Consider the following 22,855-nt stretch of genomic DNA (forward strand, 5'->3'; position numbering starts at 1 on the left):
ATGAATTTAATTTAATTTTGAAAAAATTAACTGAAAATTTTTAAACTTAGAGACAATGGCCGATAGATGTCGGTAAGAGCACCGAAATTATACGGGTTTAAAAAAGATGCGGGAGAATCGCGAGAAGTCGTCAAACCGGATAGGGGGGGGGGGGGGGGGGGCAGAGAGGCAACCCTAGGAGAGAGAGAGAGATGTTGTAGTATAGTAGAGTGTTGGGGCAAATAGCCGTGCCTTCAAAAAGAGCCGAGACCGTCCGCGCCGCGGTAACTCTCCAAGCGACTGCAGTGCAGCAAGCACGTTACATAGCTTCACTCCTCTATAGCATCATCTCCCAAATAACAAACAGCGAGCGGCGGGCTGGTCGGTAACTAATTGCGGTGATGGAATATGAAACCAACAATTACAATTTATAATATTCTATCACGTACAGTTTACGGTAGGGGAATAACAACGCATTAACATTATTTTGGGTAAGTCGTACCGTTTTTTTACGTTGCATCTACGGTATCTAGAATTATTTCCGTAGAATCTAGATTATTTTAGCTAATCATACGAAATACTACTTCCAAATAAATTTAGTTTTGTAAGTTCTTATTTAAGCATTACGGGAAATATATTACAAATGGCGTTGTAAATTTCGTACGTCGAAAAACCATCTATCAGCGAATATATTTTTAGTATATCATTGGGGGGAAAACGCGACTCTCGATTCTCGAAACGTTTATCTTATTTGTCAAATTGGATTTCTCAAGTTGAAATTCGCGTACTTTTGGGGCGAAATCTTTCGCAATAGTTGGGAAAAAAGGGGCCAAAAGAATCCCAAAATAAAAGCGCGCATCCTTATTATGATTGACTGCTTTTCTCTGTCTCCGAGTCTTCGGACAGTATATAAGTTCCAAGGGGGACCAGAAATATTCGAGCCCTTCTCTCCAGTACTGGTAGTAGACAGCGTGTAACGAGGGATGGAGTCGCACGTGTAATCCCGCGTTTCCTTTCGCCAATATACAATTACCGGAGCCGGAGGGTGGAGGAGCAAGATGTAGATACGAAGAAAAATAAAACGTTACGAGTCGCGGTACGTTTCTGCCAGGTTTCTGTCCTCGAGTCGAGTCGAGGGGCCCGTTATAGAATCTCGCCTCCTTAGCCCATGCCCCTGTATAAAGTAACGGTGTCTTACGTCTGTCAGCCTAATAAGCAAGCGTCTCTTCTTGGAAAGTAGAAGTCATTTAGCCCGGTTATTAGCGTTGATCGATGACGCTAAGGTTTTAAGTTGACTTTATCATATACAAGACGGGTCACGAGGACCAGACATTTTGTTCTTAGGCTTAGTTACGCCATAGAAAGGGTAAACATGTTTACTAAAAACAATACAATACAGCCATGTCGGTATTTAATTTTTTTTATCTATAGGAAAAAGTATGGGTGACGTTCTATAACTTACTAGTGCTAAGTAAAATATCTATATAGTGTAGTAGATAAATTATTTTGAATAATAATTTTTAATAATCATAAATGAGGAAGATTTTTTATTTCCACTTCCATCCACCTCATCAAAACCAATGATCTAAATTATTAACTTCCATTATATTAAAATGTAACTTCAAATGCGGGTTTTTTTTATATAAAGTTACTTTAAATATTCCAAATACTTTCTAGGTAATTTAAATTCCTTTCCAGTCTACTTAATTCGAATGATATAGGCGTATAAAACTCGAATACTCAATGAAGCGAATAACGGAAAACTAACAAGATTCCTCACGAGAGTATTTTCCGTAAAAACCGTGTATCCTTCATTTGAATACAACACCACTTTAAACGATCCTTCCCAATTAGAAACGTGCTTAAGAACACGCTAATTTTCCGTGCAAAATGCGGTAAAAAAAACTTTCGAGAAAAATTATTTTAAACCGGAAATATGGTCGATTTTAAGCGAAGACTTTGTATTTAGCGATGATAACCTCCCAAAAAAAACCTAGGAAAATGAAACGATGTCCCGAGCACAGCTGGAATTAGTCTGAGGCATAAAACAGTTACGGGAACCCCGGGGATTTTTTTTTGCTAATACAAAATTATCCAAATATTATGGGATGGGAAGAGGAGACGATGGAGACGAGAAAAGTCGTGAGGGGATTCTCTTCACGATCCACGCCCGCCCTCTGCCGATAGGAAATCGAACAAATAAATAAGATTGCGCGGGATCTTGGAGAACACCTGCGATACAATAGCATTCTTTACCCGCATGGGCTTTAGGAACTCCTTCGTTCAAATAAAAATGGCTACAAAAATTAACAGTCCCTGGTGCGGAACCCAATATCCAAAGGGCCATTTTATGATATTATTTTTCCATGAATGAAAGAGCATTTTTATTTGGGGCGATGTCGAAAAACTTGGGTGCCCGAGGAAGGAACGAAACTTATTCACGCTGAACTACTAAACGTCACCTAAGACCGGTAGCTAGGTGAGTATAGGTCGCGCAGTTATCTCCCACCCTTTTTCTTCGCGGCTCAACTTAGCTGGAAGTCGTGTCATTGTTAAATCAACGAGAGTTTCGCTTACAACCGGTATTCGGGTCAACTGTCAACTAACGCGAGGCGCCCGGTTCAAACTTTGCTCTTTTGAAAGCCCACACCGCGTAGACGCTGGCTTGTCTCGGCTTTTTCAAATAAAATGTTTGGCCTTAGGCTGTCCATCAGCCGGCAAAACCTTTTATGGTTTACAGCCAAAGACGTAAAAATGCGCTCGCTGGCCAAAAGTCGCCTTGCAAAATGGAAGCCTTTAAAAAGAAAATAAGTCGGAAATTTCGGAATTCGAAGAAATTCTCCCTTTTTTCCTCAAAAGATACGGACACGCCCCTTTCGATGACGCCTTTGTAATCTGCCGATTGGCGCCAGACCCCCTCTTTCACAAAGTCGCATTTGTTACATGGCGGTATTGTAAATGAACATGGAAATTATAATCATGCTAGAAAATGTACCTCGTGGGAAAATCTATTAAAATATAGCAAGGCACCACCTTAGGCCCAAGTCATCTAGCTACTTTTAAAGCCATTAATTCGTGTGGCCGGGTTACAATGCGTAGGAGGGTGGTGGCAATCCCTTCATGCCACGCGAGCCAACAGCTCCCTACACTTACTATTATCGTTAACCTTTATCTGATTAACGAAAGTTAAACATAATTTGGCTTCCTAAGATACCACACAGACAACGTCCCATAACTAGTTGGGCCTAACCACTTCCAACCGAAATTTGAAGAATATTTGAAGAACCCCAGAAAATGTCGAATCACGAGTTATCTGAAATTCGATATGAATTTTTCAATTGATTCAGTGAACCTTTATATATAAAAAACATGTTTATCATTTTCACTAAATAAAATTTGGTTAAGATATAAATATTATGCATCTTCAGAATATGTTAATTAACATTTTGTAAGGACCCAGGTATTTGTTTGTAAGAATTACATTTCTTCACCGGCTAATGACCATAATCCAGACAATTTTCAAATTTGAAGTTTTATGCTAAACCAATATTTAATCGCTACACCCACCACCCCAAATTTTTAGTTTTACCACCCTGCAGTTAAATTTGGCCATAAAAATAATTTTTCCCAAACTTAGCGGGTCACTTTGCGCGGATTGCGTGTGTGGTCCATACCAAATAATTAAGAACAGACTTTTTTCTATCAGAAAATATCCCAGAAAAAAAGGATTAGGAGAACGGTAGCGGAGGTACCTCGATATTTCCCAGCAATTAAAAGCTTTCTAAAAGCAGTAATTAAAGAAAACTAAACGATTTTCACTAGGAAAAAGAAACCAAAACGGGGCTAAAATTTATGGCGTTGACAGCTAGATTTTGAAAATCGTCGCCACGTCACAACAAAAAAAGACGCAAGATTATATTTAACGACGCCATCTAGTCATAATAAAAAAAAGACCTCGAAGCTATTGATATTAATGCACCGTGAACTTTAATATTAAACTCATTAAAATCTGGCAGGCAAAGATTCTTAAGAAAAAACTGTAATAAAGAGTTTGAAACCGCGTCGAATTTCGCTCTCTGAAGGGGACATGTAAACGCGCTATAATGACAGACTCAAGGACAGTCTCGCCAAGCCCAGAAACCGCCACGAACGACTGCACTGATATCTATAGTCAAAGATATTATTACACCTGGAGGACTGTGAACTATTGTACTTGTTGCTTATTGCCTCGAGCGCCGTTCGCATCCCAACGTATCTACTTCCCCCTATAAAATGCTGCGGGATGAAAGGAACAAATACGTTACGGATACGGTGGGATTGTCTACTCGAGGGATGCGTTTACTATATATAATACCCGACCTTGAAATTACAGTGAAAGCCAAAAAAATTGAATTACTGGAGAGTGAGTCATAACGATTGTTATCGTGACTGAAATATGCAAATGGGTTTTAAATTGTTTTTTTTAACGGGTTGAGGTACCGCGATTAAAATAGGCGAGCTATTTTTAAGATAATCCATTGTGGAATTATTACGATACATAGTAAGGAATTTCACTTTGGTACGAACTCCTGTAAATTTAAGTTCATTTAACTTTCACTATTTTTTAACGCATACCTTATTAAGTTATCAAAATATATCACCTGTTATAAGCGCTTGAAGTTCAATCGCGCTTTACTTTAATGAAGATAGATTATTCCAATATATTCAGTATCACGGATTACAATCTCGAACTTATAAATGGATATAAAATGCAAAGTCACGATTCAATCCCATCTCGCCAAGAGTAAAAAAAATTAAAAGAATCTTTAACAAATCAGGGGTAATTAGAGAGTTAAATTCTAAAGCCGCGAAATTCGAACCCCTCCGGTTCCGAACGCCATATGACATACCGTGGACGCACTGACACAAAAAGGGGCACAATTTTACGACGATAATTAAGATTGGCCACGTTTTAAGTCTCCGATATAACGAGCACCACCTGTTTCCGATAAATTTCGAGACATCAAGGAGCGAAATTAATACAACGACAGCGGCAATTTAAAGGAGTCACGCGGATGACTGAATTAAGTGTCACAATTAAACGCGCTGGCCATTATTAAACGTCGCGAGTAATTTATTAGATTAGCCAAGCACTAACTTTACCTTATTCCAAGACCTAAATGATATTGTCAGATTAAACTATTTAAAATAGAGCAGCTGTGTTGACTTATTCCAACCTAGCGTGCATTGACTCGATGTACTATTTCTTTAAAATATATTTTTACTTTTATCCCCTAAGGAGGGGTTGAAAGTATTGTTCTGTCAATGATGTAGTAGTTGTAGTTGCTGTAGTAGGTGTTGTCGTAGTAGTAATTGTAGGGCCGGGCTAAAAGCAGATTATCTCCCGTTGCGATTATCTTATGTTCGCTCCGATAATTTATAATTTTGGTCTGGATTTCTAATTGTACTTATGTTCGCGGAATTATATGGAGTCCAGGTTATGAGTAGCGGAAATACCTATTGTAAGCTTACCTCTGGAAGTGGATCTTATACTCTTAAAATACGAATTGGTAATTATACCACTCTTGAGAACCCCTTACCGTTATTGCTACAAGTACCATCCCTGTGTCTTATAAAACGAAAGAATAACATATTTTATTAAAAATATTAGGTTCTTCAATATTGCACATTTTCGTTCTCGGAAGAATACAGTAAAAGCCTCTTTTTTGTTCAAGCTGATCGTTTCTGTTTTAACAATTACATAATTGAATTATATTTTTCTTATTAGGCTGAACCTTCCTCTAGCGCTTAAAATCATTTTGATAATTATAATATTAATAGTTAACGAGATATAAGGTCCTAACTGAAGGGTAGTTTGGGTGCTTGCCCAACTTGTTTAGCTCCGGGGTCCGAATTGAAACGTAATAACTTAATTACTTTTTAATATTGTCAAAATTATTTTAGTCACTAAAAAAGAGGCTGTTCTAGACTTAAATATTAATTTTATAAGTTAAAATACAAAATTAAAAGAGTTCAGCTTGAAATAGCGCGAAAGTAGACAATGGCCACTGTAGTCTTCCCCCTTAAAAGTATTATTTACATTGGAAATAAGAATTAAGAGTTAGTGACGGGATTAAAGTATGGACTAGCCCATCTTGTTTGATATAAATAGGATAAAAACATTTGGATAATGGACATTGTAACCCCTTTTTACAGAGAAATAGACGCCCATGGTATTAAATTAAGTATTTCGTGCAATTAACTTGATTAATTAAATACGACGAAAAGAAAAAAAACAATGGGTGCTACGGCACGAAATATTTCAAAAAATATAACAATTAAGAATTTTTTTGACTAATTAGTAAAACGCGTGTTTCGACTACTACACGTAATCATAAGCAGTCTCCTAAAAGTTAATAACACAAATCACGAAGTAGGGGCATTATTCACGCGTTTAATCGCCACCAGGGAGGATGTTCTATAAAAAAAGCGTGGTTTTTTAAAGGGGCAGATAAAAAGTACACCCTATTGCAATTTTCATATATCTTCGTCTATTTCAAGGACTAAGTATTTTTCCAGCGTGCAACCGCAATTCTTAAAATATTAAATTATGCGAGTTACGAGTCGCTAATGACAGGGTACGCGATTTTTTTTATTACCATTAATTAATGACAGTGAATTAAATAAAAATTAACAGTGTAAAGTGACGGGCTCAATTTGGAGCGAATTTAAGCTGACTGAAATCGGTACGAACTAGAAGTAGCTACTTAGCCTTAACTAAACTTCCAGCTAACAGTATTAAACGTAATAGAGATTGCCTTTATTTATTACGCCAATTAAAATAGTTCTGTTGGAATTGTCAACACAGTGCCTGAGTATTGTTGTAAACTGCTTAAGATTTTTGTCTCGGTGCATGCGAAGACGAGGGTTTTAATTTATTTCTTCATCCGCCCACGGCGTAAATGGTACCCGCGATATTGTGGGCGATAAGACGCGGGCGCAGCTGTGACGTCACGGACTATTTTCTTACTTTAGGCCTTTTCACAATCGAGTAACGTCACCGCCTCCGCCATTCTCGGTCGAATTTTCTTCTCAAAATGTCTCGATTTTCGAGGTATCGTCGAACGTAGAATATATAAAAACTCAAGGATACCGGATGGTGGATTATACCTAACGCATTCCTACCTACGCTATTTTCGTTACCATTTCGCTACTAGAAAAAAAAATATTCGGAATAAATTTCAAGGTAAATCTACATCCTCGATCAAAGAAAAAATTGTATTTATCTTTGGTGAAATTACGATTTTGTTTATTTTAAATATATCCCACTAAAAGTCGTAAAAAAATTTTATCAGTCTGATTTCTGGTGTGGGTAAACGACTAATCGCGAATGTAATACGAGGCACGGTTCAATGTTACATTCCGGGTCAACTATAGTTATAGCCTCGTAACCGAAAGCGCTATCCGCTCGGGATCAATCCACCCCAAATGATTACGAAACATTTGTTCCAATCGCTAAGATGGGTTGGTTCTAGTTAACGTCGTTATTAATGATTCTTGCTGTTGTTTTTTTTCTTCGGAAAGTAACGATAGAACGGACACGATTTCAAGAGAAAGATCCGAAATTCGATTGCCGCTCTCTGGGAAAGAAACTAGTCCGCGTTCGACGCGATTCCTTACAACCTATCTCGGAGGTATCAACGTCCTCGTAGGCGATGGCTTGATAAAACCGCGAAGTAGAAGTTAAGAAGCGGGGCGAAACCGGATAACGTCGTCGAAATATTTCGGTGAAAGCTATAAACTCTGAAACGTACAATCCGCGTCCATCGGGGGTCTTTAAACTCATTCCTTTTATTTTTTCCAACTTTCACCGACGACGTCACTCGCCACTAAAAGGAAAGGGGGGGAGCCGGGATAAGACGATGCGCAATTGCTCCACACAAATACGTATATTACGTAATATGGCGCTCCTTAAGAAAACACTCTAGAGGACCCGTAGCGTTTCGTCGCAATATGGTCCGGCTGTAGCGTTATTCCCAATACACCTTCCAGTTGAACCGAGACGTTTGAAACGCACCAACTAAATACGTTTCCGCCTACTACTTATTTCAATTGACATGCCGATTTGGGAATTCTATATCGCACGAGCGGTGGATGAAGTGAAGAGATTCTTCTGTTTTGTAATGTTCGCCACGAAAGAAAGAAAAAAAAGCTGAGAGAGGAATGAAAAAAATTCATTCATTCATAATATTTCATCTCAGCCTCGCCTCCTCCTCATTCCATCGCCTTCTACTTATGAATAAAATTGTCGTAATGAATTCGACCATTCGCGCGGTTCTTTTGTGGGAATATTTTCGGTTCAAGTATATTTAATCGGCACCAACTAAGTCTTAGATCATTTATCCGCGGGGGAAAACGACTCTCCTTTAAATTATATAGACTAAACCACCTATTTGGCTTGGACTGTACCATCTGTTAACGCTAAAAACCGGACTTGGGTGCGTAGAAAATAAAAACAAACGCTTATGACGAACCGGTTGAATAATTCTTCTTAGACTTTGAAAAGTTTAAATGACAAAAATATTTATGTATTTTGGCAGCTAACCCTCGGTCTCGAGTTATATTTTATAAACGTGAAAAAAATTGAAATTCTTACTTACATACCGCGTTATTATATTGTCAATTGTATAAATATTTATCAAGGGAAGGTCTTCGTAAATATATACTTCAAGTTCCTCGAACTAGGGAGATATATGGTTTAAAATACAGCTCTTCATTGTCTTTACGTATAATAATAGTAATTAAATGTCCTTTTTTATTATTTGTTTAAGGGTGGAATAATTAAACAAAGATTAGCGTGCTTCCATTTGCAACTTGTATCATTACTTTGAAACGAGTTTTAATCCGTAAACCATATTTTTGCTTTTCCTCACTGAGTTCTACGACTTTGCTCTAGAAGATACGCAAATTTTGTACGTTTGAAAAATAAAATATTTTTAAACCTCCCACTAATATGTAAAACCATTTGCTACACGCTGAATACAAGGGTGTATTTGTCATACGTTGTCCCAAATAAACGTCGTCTCGATTGACTGTAAAATTAGAAGAATTAAGGAACTGAAAACTCAGTTCATCCATTTTGATGTTTGTCATATTTTAGCCCAACGAATTTATCTTTTAAAAAATAATATACTGGTCTAGCTTGTTTATTTAAATTATTTTATCCATTTATAAATTGAAAGTAGAGGAGCTGCTGCCGTTAAATGAAGAAATGTATGTCAGAAACGAGCGAGACTAACAAGTGTAAGTGAAATTAACATTCCTAAAAACCACCGACCGAAATAAAACGCGGAAAAATATTCAAAATATTTGTTTTTAATTGGATGACTGAATTTATAATTCGGTTATTTGAGAAGTTTTTGGGGGATAATTTCACGACTTTCCATAAACGCGATGTTAAATGGGGCTTGAACCGCCTCACTCGTCCAAAGAATCGAAACCCACGTACAAATTTCCAGTGTTGTTGATTTTTCAGAGTAAAGTCGATTTTAATAGATTTTCATTTGAATGATTTTTAACTTTTTATGCCTTTTTATCTTGAAAAATGTATTAATAATGTGAGGGCATCGTTTACGTAAACATTTTGAATTAATTTTAATTAAATTTAATTTTGAGTTAAAAACTAAATTAAAATTAGTTTAGTCTGCTCTGAACCGATATTGCAAATTTTGATAAATACATTGAAGTACAATAGTCGATTTAGATGAATGATTTTTTTTAACAAAATCACTTTATTCAAATCAGACAACCCTCCTAATTTCTAAGTTCAATCTAAGTAGTAGGTATATTTTAATTAAATTAAATCAATAACAATAATAAGAATTGAGAACTAGAATAGAATTCTCGTAACAGGTAAAAATATCAGCTTATCTCAAGAAATATTCGTAGAATATGATAAGCCGGCGCACCTCTTGTTTGGAAATACCCGTCAGGTGTGTACGCTTAGAAGAGGGGCCAAAGACAGAAGTGGGTGCAAAGATAATTTGACAGTCACCCGAAAATTTCATCACGTAAAAGAATAGCTCGTATCTAATGATGCATAAATTTCAAAGTAGCAGGTTCGTCCGTACCCGTAAGACCGCATCACGATCGTTACGAATTAAACTATATTCGAAAGATAAACAATATTTTTTTTTAAGGTTGATGAAGATGTAAAATAAGAGGTAGAAGAAACAGTAGGCGTTCATTTTGAGGGCAGCGCCATTGTTTTTCCTACCTACACAATGGACTTATTTTTTGAAACTAAATCGGACTAGATTTTTTTTGTTGAAACGACGACCCTTATATTTCGGCATTATTCAAATGTTATCGTTTTACATTAACATTTATTTTAGGGTTTTTGTCTCTAAGAAAACTTCACCTAAAACTTGTCTTATTTTTGGGTCTGAAAATTGAATCCTACGCGAATTTTAGATCTTGAGAGTTGCCGTCGTGTGGGCGTTTTTCGGAACCTAGTCGAGGAATGATAATTTTTTTATTTTTCCTAGATTTAAAGCGGAAACTAAAGCTTGATGAAGTGTGGTACCTGGCTCATAAAAAATGTACTGGTTTTTATCCATTAAGTGTATCGAAGTTCTCGCTCTGCAGCGCGAAAAATTGATTTGTACGCCAACCGCCAGGTGTCTCACGCTATCGTGGAGAAATATTGCCAAATTATTTCGTTAATTTGATTTCAAAAGTTACTAACGATTGTTTTTATTATTATCGCGGTATTTATAAATTATAAAGATTTTTTTTAAAAGAAAGGCGATTTTATTTTTTAATGAGGGAGTGGAATAGCTAGTATGTAAATGTACTGGAGTAATTTAATTGGGTTTTACTGTTTATAATGCGCTAATGCGCTATTTATCTCTATTTTACGATTTGGAGGTTATTTCCTTAGACCTAGTATAATCATAAGTATATATCTTAGCCAAAAGTATTCCTGTACTGTTAATGTTACTCCTTTAAACAGGCCCGTCTTAAGACCCTTGGGGCCCTGGGCTAAATTATTTCTTAAGACCTTTGCGGTCCCCAACGGTAAGCCTTTGTATGTCCGTTGTTTAAATTCAACTACACAATAATCAAACCAAAACATTTAATTTCAAAAGTATAACATATAGGCCTACTGAAAATGAGATTTTTACTGACAGTGTTAGGTTTTAGAAATTGTAGGTACCGTATGATACGCGATGAGTCAAATTACTTTAGACGTAACTAAAAGACACATAATATTAAATGAGCATCAATAATATTTAACCGACTAAACCCTTATCCCTAGAGTAGAGGCACCAAAACTAGCTGGGGCCCTGGGCTGTAGCCCATTTAGCCCATGCCTTAACACAGCCCTGCCTTTGAATCGTGATTTTACAAAATTCGTTTTGGATGAAAAAATAGTTCTGGGAAATACAGGTGATAAATTAAAGTTATCATAAAAAAATTAGGTTAAAAAATACATTAAATATAGTTTGATGGTAAAATCCCATCCATTGAAACTGTCTCCAGCCTGCGAGTGTGCCTGTTTCGTGTTCTTCTATCGTAAGCGATATATTATTTTCTTCTGGTATAATATATCACTGTAACACGGGCATTGAGCCAATCTAAATATGAACTTTACTATTATATGCTTAACGGATTAATTTTGTCGAACAAACCATGCCCCTATACCGTTATTGTTTTTGGAAGTAATTATTTATTCAAAATGATGCCATACAGGAGACACGGACTTATAAACACGGAAATGAAGGTGCAACCATAAAAACACGCATCCTAGCGAGCTCATTAAGACTGACGCCCTTATTACAAATTGCACGCTAAAAATGTACAAGAGGAAAAAATTATGAATCTCGGAAATGTAATTTGGAGGAAAATGTAAAAAAATTAAATTTCTGGCTCAATCTAGAGATCCAGATCCATAAGACCACCCACCGGAGTACGATACGCAGGAACACACAAATTAATACTCGTTTCAGATTTCTTGGAATGATGAAAAAGCTAAAAAATTAAAATGTTAATTACGCGGGTTGTGCCAAATTTTATAATGGAAATACTGGAAGAGTTAAGAGTGAACTTGTAGAAGTGTAAATTGAATGCTTGTTGAAATAATGGAAAATTTTCACCTGTACGGTATGCAATAAGTGTTTTCTTTTAACCAGGTAGCATATTAACGCTTAGCAAAATCACAACGTTCCGTTTACAGGTGAAAAGTTTCCGTTATTTCAAAAAGGCCTATATAAACAGTAACTTGCGGGTCCTGGCTTTGGGAAATATTACTTCTTGGGGATTTCCTTGAATATCTTTTATTTAAGCGCCTATTATGATACTAGGTTTAATAAGCCAATCTTTATTACCCTTGCCCGCATTCACGTAGAGGTATATTTTCGTCTTGTACACTTCAAAGAATCTAACATTCCAATCTAAAAGTAAACATTACAATCTCAAGGTATAGGAGTAGAATAATTACGGGACGTCACGTTGAAACTAATTTAAGCCCCTCCTTCTTACGTTAACCCCAGGGTCACAAAGAGGGTTTTTTCTTAACCCCGGAAAGAATTGTATTAAAAATAACCTTCGGTTTGTATTCTCAAGAGATCTTAAGTTCGGTTAATGGCCCAAATAACCCTCTCAAAAATCTTCGATGTTCGTAACGATAAACTTATCGTTAAACTTCACTTAAAATGAGGGGGGTGAAAGGGAAAAAGAAATAGAAATTTCATTAGATAACGGGTCGTTTTTCCTTCTACAAAAACTCTCAAATTCCACCCTCTATTTCATAAAAATTTCTGGAACGTGAAAAACTATATTTTCCCCCTTAAATATTATTTTTTGATAAATCCGGTTGTTCCATAACGTTTATTAAACTGAATACGATATGAGTAAATACGGAATTTTATAGTTAGCCAAATTCAGGGTGAAAAACACATGAGGAAACTGACACTATAACAGTATGAACCGGAAAATGTACGATAAATTTGCGACAAATTGTCAAGATTGGTGTACAATATTTCGCGGCATGTAATTTCAAACCAATTTAATATAATATTATAAATATCGCGTTTATCGTATTTCGTTTTTATCAGAAATATATAATATCTGTGTAAAAAGTGAAGCATCTATCCAGACCGTAAATATGGCTCAATGTGTGCGATTTTACTGCCAAATCGCGGCATTAAGTGGAAAATTACGGGTATTACGTCATCCAACGACATCAAATGGCAAACCAAAATATATTTATTTATGAAACATATTCGTGAAGTAATTTTTTATAAAATCAAACCACTATTTTTGTCTTCACGGGCCGAGGGGTAAAACACTCTGCGAACTCGGTGTACACTGCCGTACCTTGGACAGTACTAAATGGAACTCGCGAACTCTTGAAAATATGTACCTTTAACAGTGCTAAATGCACGAACTCGGTGTACAGATTATCTGAGACTGTCTTACCACTCGTCACGGGCTTCCGCTACTTTTCCAATGTTTCAAATGAATAACATTAACGGTATAAGGAAAATGATACTTATATATCTTAAGAGAGTTTTATATACTTTAGTCTTCATGGAAAGCAACCAATGGTTGCAAAAGTGCGGAAATGTCTTAAAGACAATGTAATCGCCTTTCTTTGGATATGGAAGTTACCGCGATCCTCGGAGTTGGTCAAGTGAAAACACTATTACCAACAGAGGATTCTTTATTCTGGTAGCCCTCCTGTCTTCCTTAAAAAAGTCGATTATAACGTGTAATGACCGCCTAACTCACGCTTGAATATCAGCCCGGCTTTTTTTAAAGGAGGGGGACTAAGATGGGGCCAGATACCTCCGGAACGACCCGACTTTGGGTCGCACGTGCTACGGAATATATCGTTCGAAGTTATACCCTCTCACGCCTCGACGAAATAATAAAACTACTGGTATCTTTGGATGATCTATATTCCGGAGAAAATAACGTCAGAAAAATGGATAATTATACAAATATTTATACGGAACTGTTGGTCGAGGTGCTCGGCGCGTTTTATGGTCTAGTTTCCTCGAAGATAAATTGAAAATGGGGTTCGAATTGCGACTGTCAAAAAAGTAATTTATACTTAAAAGGAAACAGTTTTTTAATAATATCATTTGTGCAGCAACCTAAATGAAATTGTTTATTATCCCATAAAAAATATAACAACCATGATTGTTATAATTACTCAATTCAATATTACGTGATTTTATTCGATTCAATAAATAAAACTCGATTTTATTCCATTCAGTAATTTGTACTTTGAATCGATTTAATTCCAATTCGGTAAATGTTTCGTACTTTGAATCGATTTCATTCCAATTCGGTAAATGTTTTGTACTTCGTATCAATTTCCTTTCAATTCAGTAAATGTTTCGTAATTTTAATCTATTTCATTTCAATTCAGTAAATGTTTCGTACTTTGAATCTAATTCAATCCAATTCAGTAAATGTGTATTTACTGTTTCGTACTTTGAATCTATTAGAATCCAATTCAGTAAATGTGTATTTACTGTTTCGTACTTTGAATCTATTTCAATTCAATTCAGTAAATGTTTATTTACTGTATCGTACTTTGAATCTATTTCAATTCAATTCAGTAAATGTTTGGTACTTTGAATCCATTTCAATTCAATTCAGTAAATGTTTCGTACTTTGAATCGATTTCATTTCAGTTCATAAACGGTAAAAAATAAATTTTAAGGGAGGGTACTTTTAAAACCAGTTGTTTATCTAATATCGGAGTTCTTAATTTCGATTTAAAATCTAAACAATTTAAAAATTTAATGAATGGATAAATCTTTTCCCAATTGATATTTTTCTTTCAAACTTATTAAAATGCGCGTTTGAATGATACTTAAAATTCTCGTGTAAGAATTTCGTTCCAACGCCGACAGGAGCGAGAAAAAATTACTTTTTCAGCACACGTAGGTCGCAGTCAAAGAAACCTGTTGCAAAACTGCGCATTGGGCTAAAGTGATATTAGGGGGACAACTCGATTCCCCATCCCCCCCCCGGTATATCATCTACGCCGCGGCAAACTCCCACAGATTCCGACGTCAGCGAATATAAAGTGTTCGGCGCTGGCGAAAATCTTCCATCGTCATGGCATGGCGATTTAAGTGCCAAAAACCGACAAAAACATCGCCTTGTATACTTTTTTAATTACCTCTTGTTGCGCGTGAGATAACCTATTTTCATTTATAACAAAAAAGGGCCCCTTTAACAGAAAATTCCACCTTCAGAAAATGTGTTTTTTTTTTAATCTCGAATCTTATCAATTTCTTTTTTACTTTGTAGGTTAATAGCATTTAACTATCAAAGAGACTGGCTACTAGCGCACGAGACAAAATGCGTCCGGAAGAGAAGAGAGATAATCAGGACCATCAAAGTCAACAACAAATATTTAGCGCCACTTTAAATGGAAACTTCAAAAAAGGTAAACAAATAGGTTTAAATACGTCACTAGCTCCGCCCATTTTCCCACTTAAACCGATAATCGGAGGTTAATTTACGGTAGTAACCGGCGCATCGAATGGTAAAATAAGCCCCCCATTATTGCAAAAAATGCGAGTGGGTTGTCACCTAGGCCTACCGTATATGTCGTAAGGCGTTGTCGTTTGAGACACCTACATAACTTGTACCGCCAGAAACTGAAACGTAAGAGAAAAAATTTCTTCCTATTAGAACCTTACGGGGTCAATCACACAAATATCGCCGAGTCTACCGCGACGTTTCTAAGTCACCTAATAGACCATTTAAAGTTACGCAACGGTGATTTTACCCTTTCCAGGTCTTTGATTACGCTATCGGTTAACCTTTAAATGCCGGGTAACAGCTGTTTAATATTTAGCTTTTTTTTCTGCGTGAATCGTAGTGAATTTATTTCGGCTTTGATTTCTATTGAAATGTCTTGTCTTTTGTAATAAATAAAGTTTTGGAAACGCCGACTGCGCATTTTTTTGGTCACGTACCTCCTCGACCCCCCAAAAATGACTTTGCGGGAAATACCGAAAATTTCACGGTACGCTGTCGCATTCATTACCTAAAAGGAAGGTTGAAAACCCATTGCTTTATCGGACGAAACGCGACTACGAAAAAAATGACATTTCGAATCGTTGCTCTGGGCGATGAGTTGGTACTTACCAAATAAAACGTAATGCTTTTAGATTACGGCGTTAAAACCTTATCCGTGCAAATTGTCTAACGTAATCGGTTTACATTAAAGAGTTAAAAGTAATTTTGACACTTACCAAGTACCGTGGATTCCTGGTTCGCGATTTCCATTGAAAAGCGTCTACGCTCGAGAATGGTTCGGGTTTCGCGGGAGCCATTCTGTCGCATTTTCTCGTTCGCCGTTATCTCGATCCTCGTGAACAATGCTAGCTGATTTCGAGCTCGTTATCGCCGCGGCATTTTCCGATAATGTTACTGCTACAAATATATTTAGAACTTCATTTGCTTCGAAAAATAACGCTCTAATTGCGTTACTCTTAAAGACTACGCGGTCATTGAGGTCCGTGGCGAAAAGTTCAAACGAGTAAATTCGGCAACGTAGAGGCCCATATCACGTGGTCATTATTATTTGTACCGTAAGTTAATGATTAATTAGGGAGTTTAATTAGAGAGGTTAAACCAGCGCCCAAAAACGTGTAGAGGGATATTGTGTGCACTTTCAACAAGTTTTCTATTATCCGCTTTCAAAGAAAGATTTCGAAAACCTTTTTTTATCGAAATCGGACATGGAAAATGTGGAGAAATTGGATATTTGTTCGTTCAACAATAGACGTGTTAAGCCAGCACCAGAAAACGTGTAGGTGTAACTTGTGGGAATTGCAGGCTATACACGCGAAGGTACGTCTACACCCGGCTACAAGTTTTCCCTACACGTTTTCTAGTACTAGCTTAACCTCTCTAATGTTAACGTATAAGACCTATAGTACAAAATATGTTATTTTTTGAAAAATATTTTTTTTGAAAAAAGTAAACCATTTGCGTGGAATAAAATTTAAAAATTTGTTTCCAGGGGAAGCGGATAATTTCCCGGTAGCGTACAAGTCAGCAACGTTGCCGGGTTACAAACCGTCCGTCTCGCGAGCGTCTCCAACCAAGCGTGGAAGTCGATGCGACTGTTGTCCCTACGGATATCACATTGACCTTGACTTCGTTCGTTACTGCGAAGCCCTGTACAACGGCGCTTACCTCGAAAAACTGAAACAACTGAAAAGAGATCGACGAAAACAAAGGAAGTCTATGGAAGCTCATTTAGGCATCTCTAATGTTCACGGAAAAGCGGCCAAAAAGCCGACAGAAATCTCGCCAGCGCCGAAAAAGACCCTGGTGGGTATTGTCTCTCTATCGCTATCTATCCAAATTAAGTCGTTGGTCAATTTTTAGTTGGAATCTCTGGAACCGTTAAAACCTCTAACAATTCCCGATCCGCCTCCGGCTCCACCGCCGGATCTCATCCACACTAACGACGCGCTCAGGGACGCCGTTCTCGACTTCGAAGAGACTTTCAGCCAAACTGTCTTCCCAACCGACGTTTCTGCCTTGAATACCTCAATTTGTTCTCCGCCACCCGAACACATCATGTCCACCAGTCTACCTCCGCCTCCCAAACCTCAGTTGGCACCCGTAGATCTGATCACCAGTACTCAGAAGACGTCCGTTTTCTCTTCTTTGCCGCCGTCTTCCTCGTCTCATGTAGAGACGCACCACTACCATTCTTCCACCGTGATCGGAACGTCGTCTCACCTTCCGCAGATTTCTCCCTTCGGCACGTACCGGGCTCGAAGCGGTTCGGCCAGCTCAATCTCTTCGCAGTCTTCCATGTCTAGTTCAGGCTTCCAAATGCATTTTTCCGCCGATGTAAGTTTTCAACGATCTTCGAGACGGCTAGTTTCTAAAAGTCTTTTCATTTTGTTAAATTTCGAACGCTTTCTCTTTAAAGTTTTCAAGTAGTCACGCGGCTTCCTTGCAGATGGCGGACACCGTCGCTACCCTCAACAGCGCGGGTCTGGTCGGATCTAACGCCTCTCCTGGTTACGTTAGTATCAGCAAAAATGCCTTGACGCAAATCAGAGAACAGATGGCAACTAGTCTTCAACGAATGAAGGAATTGGAGGAACAAATCAAAAACCTACCAGTTCTTCAAGTAACAACTTAGACGCGTTTTCGTAACCTTTTTATGGTTTAACTAAACGCTACAATTTTACGTATTCCTAGGTAAAACTATCCGTATTGAAGGAAGAGAAGCGACTTCTAATGATGCAACTAAAGAAGAAAGCCGGAAAGTACGACCAGGTGTCCTTGGCCGGTGGTGACGTCGGTTTTAGCGACAAACAAAGTACCGACGAAGAAGACGATTCCAGATTGGAGCGTTTGGGTCAACGCGGAATAGTCACGCCGAGATTGTGCCGGAGATATTTGAAGGACCTCAATGGTCAAGGTTCCGGAAGCGACGACCTAGTTCCGCCTCCCAAATTGGCCGCTTGCTTGACCGCCGCTTTTGCTCGCAAAACCGAATACGAACACTTGACTAACGGTCTTTCGGCGTATCGACCTAAAGAAGTGAAAACGGTCGGAACAAACTGCGCGACTTTAACGACCAGGGATATCGGCGTTGGACACGTCGCCGAAAAGGTGAAGTCCATCGGAGTCGGAGATCCCGTTTCGGGTTCGCAGACCGTGATATGCTCAAAGTGTAAAAGGAAATCCCATCGCGCCAGCTCGTTTTCTTGCTCTAGCTCGGAAAGCGAGAGCGAAAGTCATCCACAATCGAAATCTTCGCGTACAGCTAAACTGAAACCTCAACCGTCGCCCGTGCCTTGCTTGAGGTGCAAAGAACGAGACGCGAAAGTCTACGCTAACAAATTCGTAAATACGGAACCCCAGTCGCCTAGGTTGCCTGGTAACTTAGAAACTAGAGCCAAATTAGAATCTATTTTGCAATCGCGTTTAGATAGTCAAAATACTAAATTCGGTTTCGCCAAAGACCGCGCGCCTTCGAGGTCCCCGTCGCCGTGCTTGAAATGCGCCGAACGCGAAAAAGAGGCGAAGAGGAAACCGCGGTCCGTCAACGTCTTCACCAACACGAGCTCCATCCAAACGAGACATCAGTGTATCTGTACGGATCTTACTATGAAAGACGTTCTTAACAGAAGGGACAGCGTCAAAAAAGCCCTCGTCGTGAACAAAGGAACGGACCCTAAATTGCCCTCGGTCGATTCTATTTCGGTGCAAGTGGGATGCGCCAAACGAAGGGACGTCGGAGTTCACGTCAAAATTAGCAACGCGACGAGCAACGCCTGCGTTCAAGCGGCGGAACCGCCGTCGCCCAAACCCAGGAGGGTGTCGACTGGAATCGGGAATCTAGACATTAACGCCGTGATATGCCAGAAATGCGTCGGGGTTCAGCGACGAACCATAGCCAGCGGACATCACACGATCGACGAAAATACCTGCGCCAATTGTCTAAAACCAAAATCCAGCGTCGGAGTGGGAAGTTACGACGTCAAAGCGACGGGGTGCGCCAAATGCAACGCCAAAAATAAAGTTCACAAGGGGGTCGGAGAATGCTCCATCACGGATAACCTCTGCGATAAGTGCTCAAAGGGGAAACCCGAATCGGAAACGTGCGAAAGATGCAAGAAACATCCCATCAGTCCCCTCACTAAATCCACTCCTACCCAATCCATCGGCGTGAACACCTCAGTCGGACAATCCTCACCGGATTTGACCGTATCCAGGTCAAGCAGTACCGGAAGTGTCGGCCTGAGAATTTGCGACAAATGCAACGCGACCATTCAGAGTGTGGCGAAAGAATTCGTCGATAATAACCCAGTGGCTGCCTCGCCGGTCATCCCCTCTCGAATCCCGAGATTGAAACTACCCGTATTGGACACCGCGCCTCCCGCTATTGTCTCCAGCTCAACTACCTTGGCCACTTCGAAGGTGGTGAAGAGCTCAATGGTCAGCACCAGCGTCGTCTCTAGCAAAAAAGAAACGCAGACGAAACTAACCACGTTCGCTACTTTTGAAAATCTGCACTCTAAACTAGAAACGACCGCCGACACTAACAAACTGACCACCGACAAAAAAGCAGCGCCTCTGCAGCTACCTCAACGACCAGTGTGAGTACACTGTCGTACGATACAGTTTCCTAAGCGTGAATTGACCCCACTATCTATTCAATAGTATTAAAAGCGTCGGTGAATCTTGCACCTCCGACTCCGAGAACAGCTGCAGCAGTATAACAAGCGATGACGAGGGCGTTTTCGACTCTAGCCGAGTGAATCCGAGTGGTGCCCCGGGGGCCACCACCTATGACCCTCTGCAACATATCCCGCGTCAAAAGTAAGCGCGGCCTCTTTCAAATTCCTCCAGGAAGAAAGGAGCGAAAGTTAATCAATTTTATAATCGATTTTCCCCTCTTCTCTAGGGTCGAACTGAGTAAAGAAATGAAAGCGGCTTGCAAAGTATTGAACGATTATCTGATAAAACCCGAACGCGGAGACGGCAAGAAACTGGTAAGATTTTCCAAAACCGCCCTTACGCTCAAATTTCCACCCTATATATACTAGTTTTTATATATAATTTTCCACCAACTTTCGCAGAACTCGAGCCTCTCTATCATCCAAAAAGAATGGTTTCGAGTGGCGGCCCACAAGAACGCCAATCCGCTGATAGTCGAAGACTACCTGGACGCCTTCGAAGAATTTTCCCGACATCTCATGAACCGAGTCGTAAATTCGGGGGACGCCAACGTAATTTTTTTTTATTTTCGTTTACCAAAAACGAAAGGGGGGGGGGGGAGGGGGCAGCGTATTTTAACGCCCGAACTGGATCTTAATTTTACTTGAAAAAAAATATTTTCTTTCTCGAAGGGCAATACGGCGATGCATTACGCCGTTTCGAACGGCAACTTTGATGTCGTCAGCGTCCTCTTGGATTCCAAAGTGTGCGACATAAACAAGCAAAACAAAGTAAGGGAACCGAGCTCACGCCCATTATCATTATCGCTAAAAAACACCCACTTTATTTTCCCATAGGCTGGATACACCAGCGTTATGTTGGTCTCCTTGGCGGAAATTAAAAGTCAGACCCACAAAGATGTCGTCAAGAAGCTTTTCCATTTGGGAGACGTCAATATCAAAGCTACCCAAGTACGAAACTTTTAAAACGAACGAAAGTTCACCTCTAATGAGGCTTTTCCAACTTAACAGAATGGACAAACGGCTCTTATGTTGGCCGTATCGCACGGTCGTCTGGACATGGTCCAACTGTTATTAGCGGCGGGAGCTGACGTCAATTTGCAGGACAATGACGGATCTACGGCTCTCATGTGCGCTTCCGAACATGGCCAAGTGGAAATAGTCAAAGAACTTTTGGCCCATCCTGATTCCGACCCTTTACTACAAGATAATGTAAATTTAGAGAATTAAATTGTAGGAAATAGCGTTTTTTTTTTCAATACCGAATATCATCGTAGGATGGAAGCAACGCTTTGGCCATAGCCATGGAAGCGGGTCACAGAGACGTTGGTCTTCTGATATACGCCAGTATGAACTTCTCCAGAGGAAGTAGTCCCGTAAGCAATCATCAATCATTGTTAAAATTTCTAAGATTTCAATTTCTTATATTTTATTACCCTCAAAAGTTTTCATCCCTTCGTGGAAGACGGCGGAGTACCACGCCCAGGTCAACACCACCTACCAGGACGCCTCCACCTTCCAGAACCCCTCCTCCACCCAGGTAAAACGAGAAATCCCCGGGCGGAAATGCCTAACTGTATAAGCCTAACTTATCTATCAATTTCAGTCCCGCAAGATCGAGGCGATCTTCCAGTTCGTTGGCTTAATTTAGTCAAGTACCAATTGAAATTTAGTCTCACATTTTTTTAAAATTTTCCTTCCAGTCATCTTTAACAAACGCGCATTTTTAAACTTTTATAATTTTTTTTTAATCTTCTCCCAAAAATTGTAGGTAGTTTTGTTTGAAAAGAAGTTTGTCTTATTGTTGTTGCCTTTGTTTTTATTACGTAACAAAGAGCTAGTTTTATAAAAGGATTTAATCGTTACAGGTGCTAATATGATGTAAAATGAAAGTTGGAATATTTTAGTTGTAACTTCTCAGCTATTAAGATTGAATCGTTAAATTTTTTGACCAATATTGGCTTCAGATGTATTTTTTAACAGATATATAAAAATATTTGCCTGATTATTATCATTTCTTTCTGCCTATTCTAAACTAATTTAATTGTAATAGAATTGTATTGTATTATTTTTCAATTCAGCGTCGTGACCCACAATATTTTAGAATTGAAATTCCTGAACCCCTGACTTCTCACAGGTTTCCTAAGACCATTATAATAAACATCCTTCAAGGAAATTGCCAAGAAGTAATGTTTCCGAGAGCCAGGCCCTGCAAGGACTATTTATATAGTGCTTGTTGAAATAATGGAAACTTTTCACCTGTTAACAGAACGTCGTGTTTTCAGTAAACCTTATAATGCAAAAAAAACTACCTGGTTAAAAGGGAACACTTGTTGTATACTGTGTAGTTGAAAATTGCCATTTTAACCAGCACTATATAAAGTAACTTGCAGGTCCTGGCTCTCGGAAATACTACTCCTTGGCAATTTCTTTGATGAGGTTTTATTAAACGTTTTTTAGGCAATTTCCTAATTTACAGTTAAGGAATTTTCAACTGAAATGTTTTTAGTTAAAACTATACCAAAATATAATTCTTAAAAAAAAACGATTTGTAAACATAACTTTCATAACATTTAATTTTCAAGATATTTAAATTCCCCACCTTTTTGAAAATTAATGAAATGCCTTGACCTTTCTGTGACGATTTA

The 22,855-nt window shown here is 38.7% G+C and overlaps 1 protein-coding gene across 6 annotated transcripts; it reads left to right on the forward strand.

Moving 5' to 3' along the window:
• The first annotated feature begins 231 nt into the window (after positions 1-231).
• LOC149941085 (uncharacterized) lies at positions 232-22,213 on the forward strand. Of its 6 annotated transcripts, XM_090179685.1 has the most exons (15): positions 233-470; positions 15,292-15,430; positions 17,018-17,331; positions 17,389-17,862; positions 17,945-18,148; positions 18,220-20,126; positions 20,191-20,349; positions 20,435-20,522; positions 20,610-20,759; positions 20,880-20,978; positions 21,045-21,158; positions 21,219-21,419; positions 21,485-21,583; positions 21,653-21,747; positions 21,814-22,213. In XM_090179685.1, exons 2-15 carry the CDS (start codon positions 15,343-15,345, stop codon positions 21,851-21,853), a joined length of 4,032 nt encoding a protein of 1,343 aa, XP_090035811.1. In that variant the 5' UTR covers positions 233-470; positions 15,292-15,342; the 3' UTR covers positions 21,854-22,213. The 6 variants fall into 6 exon arrangements, with proteins under 6 accessions (XP_090035808.1, XP_090035810.1, XP_090035811.1 ...); XM_090179682.1 differs by having other exon boundaries at positions 232-470; positions 21,485-21,747; XM_090179684.1 differs by having other exon boundaries at positions 232-470; positions 17,975-18,148; positions 21,485-21,747.
• The last annotated feature ends 642 nt before the right edge of the window (positions 22,214-22,855 follow it).

This window comes from Leiobunum rupestre, chromosome 6, assembly GCF_980474605.1.
Source record: "Leiobunum rupestre chromosome 6, qqLeiRupe1.1.hap1, whole genome shotgun sequence".
Taxonomy (NCBI): Eukaryota; Metazoa; Arthropoda; class Arachnida; order Opiliones; family Sclerosomatidae; genus Leiobunum; species Leiobunum rupestre.

Coding starts and splice junctions, on each gene's coding strand:
- LOC149941085 (XM_090179682.1), top strand. CDS start 15,343: ATGCGTCCGGAAGAGAAGAGAGATAATCAGGACCATCAAAGTCAACAA. Junction 18,149..18,219: donor AAAACCTACCAGTTCTTCAA/GTAACAACTTAG, acceptor ACGTATTCCTAG/GTAAAACTATCCGTATTGAA. Junction 21,159..21,218: donor TCAATATCAAAGCTACCCAA/GTACGAAACTTT, acceptor CCAACTTAACAG/AATGGACAAACGGCTCTTAT.